At 45.7% G+C, this 5,841-nt stretch overlaps 1 protein-coding gene across 1 annotated transcript; it reads right to left on the bottom strand.

The window, feature by feature from the left end:
• Positions 1-926: 926 nt before the first annotated feature.
• Positions 927-3,495, bottom strand: LOC123057066 (putative CCR4-associated factor 1 homolog 4). Its single transcript, XM_044480226.1, has 3 exons — positions 3,092-3,495; positions 1,070-1,215; positions 927-986 (listed from the first exon to the last, which is right to left on the bottom strand). The coding sequence occupies exons 1-3, from the start codon at positions 3,444-3,446 to the stop codon at positions 927-929; spliced, it is 561 nt and encodes a 186-aa protein (XP_044336161.1). The 5' UTR covers positions 3,447-3,495.
• Between the last annotated feature and the right edge of the window lie 2,346 nt (positions 3,496-5,841).

Genomic DNA, 5,841 nt, shown 5'->3' with positions numbered 1-5,841 from the left:
AAAAGTTTAGGGTTCCCCTGCTTCTCGCTGGCGCCGCCGCTGGTCCGCCTCGTCTCCGATGGCCTTAGGCCATGGCGTCGCGGTGGATCTCGTTCCTTGCCGGCGGGAGGGCTCCGTTTTAAGTTGTTCCTTCGTGTTTTATTAGTGTTTGTGTCTTGTTCAGAAAGATGAGACCGCGGTGGCTTTCTGAAGATGGACTAAGGTTCTCCCCGCCTAGCCCCCGTCCCGATGGTGTGTCTAGCATCGTTAGTGGACGTGTGGAGGTGTGTCTCTCGCGGATCTGTCGTTGGTGGATTTGCTTGGATCTGGTTATAGTTCGTCCACGTTCATGTGTCTTCGGGTTGGATCCTTCCGATCTACGCTACTCTTCATCGGCAGCGGTTGCTGTTCTGCTACACTGGTCCTATGGGGCCTTAGCACGACGACTTCCCGACTGTCTACTACAATAAGTTTTGCTCGGCTCCGGCAAAGGAGGGGCGATGACGGCGACGCGCCTTTGGCTCGCTTCAGTGCTTGTAGTCGTCGCTAGGTGGTCTACGGATCTAGATGTAATTTTTATTATTCTGGTGTTCGTTGTACTGTCATGATTGAAGATAAATAGATTGAAAGTTTTCTCGCTAAAAAAGAAAAGAAAAGAAGGTTAAAAATCCTTACATACTGCAGAAAAAAGAGAGATATTGGCATCTCACAAAAACACCAAGCACTCCCTTCTCTCGAGACACGGTTTCCTCATTGGTCATACTCAACCTATTTGGAGAACTGGTGGACTGGTCCATATTTGGATAGCACACTAGGCAGGTTAGCGGTTGGTTTGTGTTTTATTTTAAGGTTTGGTTTATGTTGTGTAGAACTTGGTTATCTTAATATGATATGTGCATGCGACTCATATGGTTATTACACTACACCCTGGCTCACACAGATTTAACTTATTTGGTTACCACAGCACAGCTCATGCACATTTGATTGTCTGATACATCATCTATGTACTAACATGGGGCAATGGGAACATAACATACTAGACATACATAAACTGCACACACCACATCGTCCTCGTTAGGGAGTTGCTTACATGCTTGCTGTACCGCCTGTGAAGCCCTCTTAACATGCGTTTCAGTCCGACTGGAACATGAAGGTCGACGAGGTTGCCCTGGCAGACGCGCACGAACACTTTGTTGCACTCCTCACTGGGCGCCACGAGCATAGCCCATGGAGTTCCTAGCAAATGAACATGAGCAACATCAGACCAGGGATTGGCACGGTGCCCTTCTCCACAGCCATGCGTTCTGCTTCAGTCTCCCGGGGCAGCGCTAGCACTAGCTCCTACTCTGCTGATCTTCTACAGCACCAACTCAGCAAAAAAAAAAAAAAAACTCAGCGACGGTGTCACTGCTCTTTTTGCCGGGAGTGTGCTCATTTAGGCCTTGTACAATGCTAGGTATTTAGGAAGGTGCTTAGAAAAATAAACTAAATTTTTCTGAAGTACCAGTGCCTATTTTTAAAGAAGAGACGCCTAATTAAGCGTTTGCCCTGTATAAATAAACACTGGTACTTGAGAAAACATAATTTATTTCTCTAAGCACCCCTTTAAACACCTTGCATTATACAAGGCCTTAGAACACTACATTACTTGTAGTGACCGCTGGACGGGTCATCGGCGTATCTGAAGATGGCCACGTGGTCGTTGCAATCATCTTGTTTCATACATGTAAATCTTAGAAAGGTAATTGGGGGCCACGGGTGATGACCAGCTTCTTCAAGGAGATATGGGTGTGTTTGGATTATGGCCAAAGTGCATCCTATCAAAATTTTGATCATGACCCAAAATTGATCTTTATTTAGATGGTTGCCAATTTTTGACATGCCAATGAATTCTAGCCAACTCTAGTTTATTTTTCTTGTCAATGTTGATCAAATCATGGGCAACCAAAACCTTAACCAAATTTTTGGCTAGCCAATGCTTTGGTGGGGCAATCTTGGGCACAAACCAAACACACCCTATATCTTGAGCGGGGGGCCGACAAAATTTATGTTTGGTTTACTTCAATACCTCAGTTCTCAAAGACCAAGGTACACATCCAGAAAATTTCGGTTAAAATACATCCCACTTGCTTCCAAAGAAGGCTCGGCAACGCTGTCATCACAAATGGTTGGTCAAGGCTGAAAATCGGCCCATTTATACAGGGCCGGTCCTGAGATTTCGAAGGCCCGGGGCGAAAGTAAAATTTGAGGCCTCTTGTTATAAACCTCTACAGAAAATAGAAGACCGGTTAAGGAATCACTAGGAAACCAAAACAATCAGTACAAAGATCAAGTGAAAAAAGACTCATAAATTACAAGAACTTTGTAAGCCTTTGACACAAGAAAAAAGTCATGTTTTAACTTGCAAAGGAACTGAGCTGGTGAAGTGTTGCCTCTGCGTGCTGCCATCTGTTGGATTGGAAAACTTATAGGCTAATCCATAAGGGGGTGAGATGGAGAAACTGAAAGCGGTTCAAAATAAAATCATCTACAACGGCAATAGCCATTAATTTGCTAGGCAGAGGGAGAAGAAACGACGGCGGCTAGTGTTACGAGATGGATCCATCGATTTGAAACTGGGTTAGTGCCTTTCACAATGAAGTAACCTAATAGTTTTTTTTTTCAGAAACAAGTAACCTAGTAATAATAATAAGCTAGTTGTTGGGCTACGGATTATGCACAGGGTCGGGCCCCCCAGCAGGTTGGGCCCTAGGGCATCGCACTTCTTGCCCCTACCCAGGGCCGGCCCTGCATTTATATGCCCTGAGCATCCAGCTTATTTGGACATCACAGCATTCGAATTCTTGACCAACATTGCTCGTGTCTGATATTCTGATCGACCGTCGAAGAACTAATTAATGCTGCACGCCCTGAAGCAGACCTCGGAACCTCTCCGCGTTGCTGTCGAAGCGCAAATCCTAAAGGCCAGAAGCGCACGCACGCCGGCGGCACCTGCGAGGTGAGGGCTCCCCCACGGCGGATGGATGCGCAGGCTAGCGGCGATGCGGTACAGCCCCACCGGCATGCCCGGGCAGCTGGCCGCCATCGTGGCAACGTCGTAGACCAGTCAGACCGAGGTAATACTGCATGCCGCCCACGAACCCGGCCATGTCGTGCGGCCGCGGGGCGCCGCCCGTGACGATTTTGAGCAGGTATGCTACGTGGTAGGCACCGGCGTAGGTGATCCATGACAGCGGCCGCCCGTGTCCGGCGCCGATGAGGCCGGAGCCCATGAGCAGCGCGCCGAGCATGTCGAGGTCGACGCCGCGGTCGGCAAGGTAGTCGAGGGCCTTTTGATCGTGCGGGTCGGCGAGGCGGCAGAAGTCGCGGAGGTTGAACTCCCAGCCGACCTGCTGGCCTTGGTGGTCGCAGACGGCGATGCCGACCTGGAGCGGCTTGAGGAGCGCGTACTGCTGCGCCACCGTCATGCTGTTGAGGTCCTCGCCGGCGGCGTGGACGAGTCCAAGCCTCGTTGCATTCATCTTGTTTCATACATGCAAATCTTAGAAAGGTAATAGGGGGTCACATGTGATGACCAGCTTCTTCGAGGAGATATATCTTGGGCCGGGGCTGGACAAAATTTACGCTTGGTTTACTCCAATATCTCAGTTCTCAAATACCAAGGTACACACCCAAAAAGTTTTTGATTAAAATACATCCCACTTGCTTCAGAAGAAGGCTCGCAACGCTCTTATCAGTTATCACAAATGATTGATCAAGGCTGGAAATCGGCCCATTTATATGTCCTGAGCATGCAGCTTATTTGGATATCACAGCCTAGCTCATGCAGATTTGGATGACCAGTCATGAAGAATGCAACATGGGGACGATGGGCACCAATTCATAGAACACATACTGCACCTGTCAACTCTCAGTACGTGGTTGGTTGGCATGTGTATGTTGGTATGATGATAACAAATGCTGGTAGGTTTCCTTTTTTTTATTATATTCTAAGGACCGCCAGCTTTTGCACAAGAACACGTCACCGTGTATCTTCAACGTCGAAGGTGATGTACTACACCTCACGTCGAAGGAGACCTGTTCAAAAATGCGGTACGCAAGCAATCCGGCAGGCGCCTTTATAGACCTGAAACCCCACACGTCCGGGAGGCACCCCGTCAGGGCGTGCAGCGACTATGGGCTGCCCTAGATCGGCTTGACCGCCCCTAGAGCCTCATGGTTCACCGTCCTACAACAAAAAGAACGAACGAAGAACGAGGAAGAAAATGAACAAGGGAGAAGATAAAAGTAAAGGTAAAAGATGATATATTGATAGATCGATTGTGTGTTGTTCAATCGGTCGTCACCCCTTATAGGTATATAAGAGGCGGCTAGACTTCCCATGCAAAGAAAAGGATTGGATTCACATCCAAAACCCTATCAAATTCAGATGGTTTGTCTGAACTTTTCAAAATCGTTCGGTCTAAAATTGGCTGCAGAGTCTTTTTTGAGGCGGTAAACGACCTTGGATGGAAACGAGTCCAAAAGCAATTTTGACCTTTTCAATGAAATGAACAACTTTCGTGTTTAACGTTTGTTTATCAGAGGCTATCTTGAGGGGGTTTGGGGCTATTTTCCGAAGTCTACAACAGAGAAATCTGAAACCCGGATGATTGTCCTTGGAGTGTCCGGCCATCCTTATGCAGCCACGCATTTTCGGCTTTATTTTGCATACGCCCTTCGATTAAGACGTTTTTATATCAAAATCGACCATTTCGACGAGATGAAGACAACCCGTGTATAAACTTTTATCATATGAGGCTGTCTTGGAGGCCTAATCGGCTGAACATTACTCTACATACAAAATCCTAGTATTTTGAGCACAACTTCGTCCCTCGAGATGAGATCGGATGGTAATGGCCCAAACTCCAAAGATGTTCATGTCGACAATACTGAACTTTTTCATGTAGATCACTTCTTCATTTGAGGTCATCTTAATTAGATTCTTGACCGTGCCAAAATATGGTGTCAACACCGGTCTTGTTTTTTTCTTTTTCTTTTTTTGATAGGTGAAGTATCACTTGTTGTTTCTCCTTTGGAGACCGTGGCACGTGCGAATTTTTGGACACTGTATGGGAGAATTTATAATTCTTGCTGAGGGATCACCCGGCTATGTGCATCTAAAGGAAAGGGTACACGCAGGGGCTGATGAAAAGGAAAATAGTATTTTTTTAGCAGTAAAAAGAAAAATAGTTGGTATAGTATATTTAACCTTAATTTTTGTACTATTTTTGTATTTACGATGAAGTTTAGGTCCAGTCATACTACTTTTGTGTAATTTCTACAACTTTTAACTAGGTATTGATGTTTGGCACCCCGAGTAACTAGATCCCAGGTCCGCCATTGGGTACACGGTTGTAGCTCGTGATGTTTAACTTTTTTAATTTCAAAGGAGCTGAATCTTGAAATACTCAAACACCAATATTATAAGAAAACTCTTGAAAGAATGTTTTTCATCCTCTCCATGCCCCACATACCGATGACACATCGATGTCGTCGTGGTCGTAGTTTTTTGCTATTGCCGGAAAAAGAAAAGTAGTATCCACGCAGCTAGTCGAGAAGTCTTCAGGAAGTGCCGGTGACAACCCGAATTCGATCTTGAAGGATCCATTGCCTAGAGAACAAGAGGACACTGGGTTGATCACACAATCAAAGATATTTATGAAGTCACATACAATCTTGTCTAATCCATAAATTTAGTATTGTAAATTATAAATATAACTAAAAATGTTAACTGGGCCTAAATTAAGTGTTAATCCGACCTTTTTGTCATTGGTATACGTATATGATAGGAAAGTTACTAACCAATTACACTTTATTTGA

This window comes from Triticum aestivum, chromosome 3A, assembly GCF_018294505.1.
Source record: "Triticum aestivum cultivar Chinese Spring chromosome 3A, IWGSC CS RefSeq v2.1, whole genome shotgun sequence".
NCBI lineage: Eukaryota > Viridiplantae > Streptophyta > Magnoliopsida > Poales > Poaceae > Triticum > Triticum aestivum.
The sequence above is the reverse complement of the archived record's forward strand: the minus strand, read 5'-3'. Positions and strand labels throughout refer to the sequence as shown.

Bases quoted from the DNA above. Each gene is read 5' to 3' on its own strand.
- LOC123057066 (XM_044480226.1), bottom strand. From the start codon at position 3,446: ATGACGGTGGCGCAGCAGTACGCGCTCCTCAAGCCGCTCCAGGTCGGC. The intron at 1,216-3,091 runs GTCTGACTGGTC...TTCATTTGCTAG, and splicing joins CGGCATGCAGTATTACCTCG to GAACTCCATGGGCTATGCTC. The intron at 987-1,069 runs GTAAGCAACTCC...GCCCCATGTTAG, and splicing joins ACAGGCGGTACAGCAAGCAT to TACATAGATGATGTATCAGA.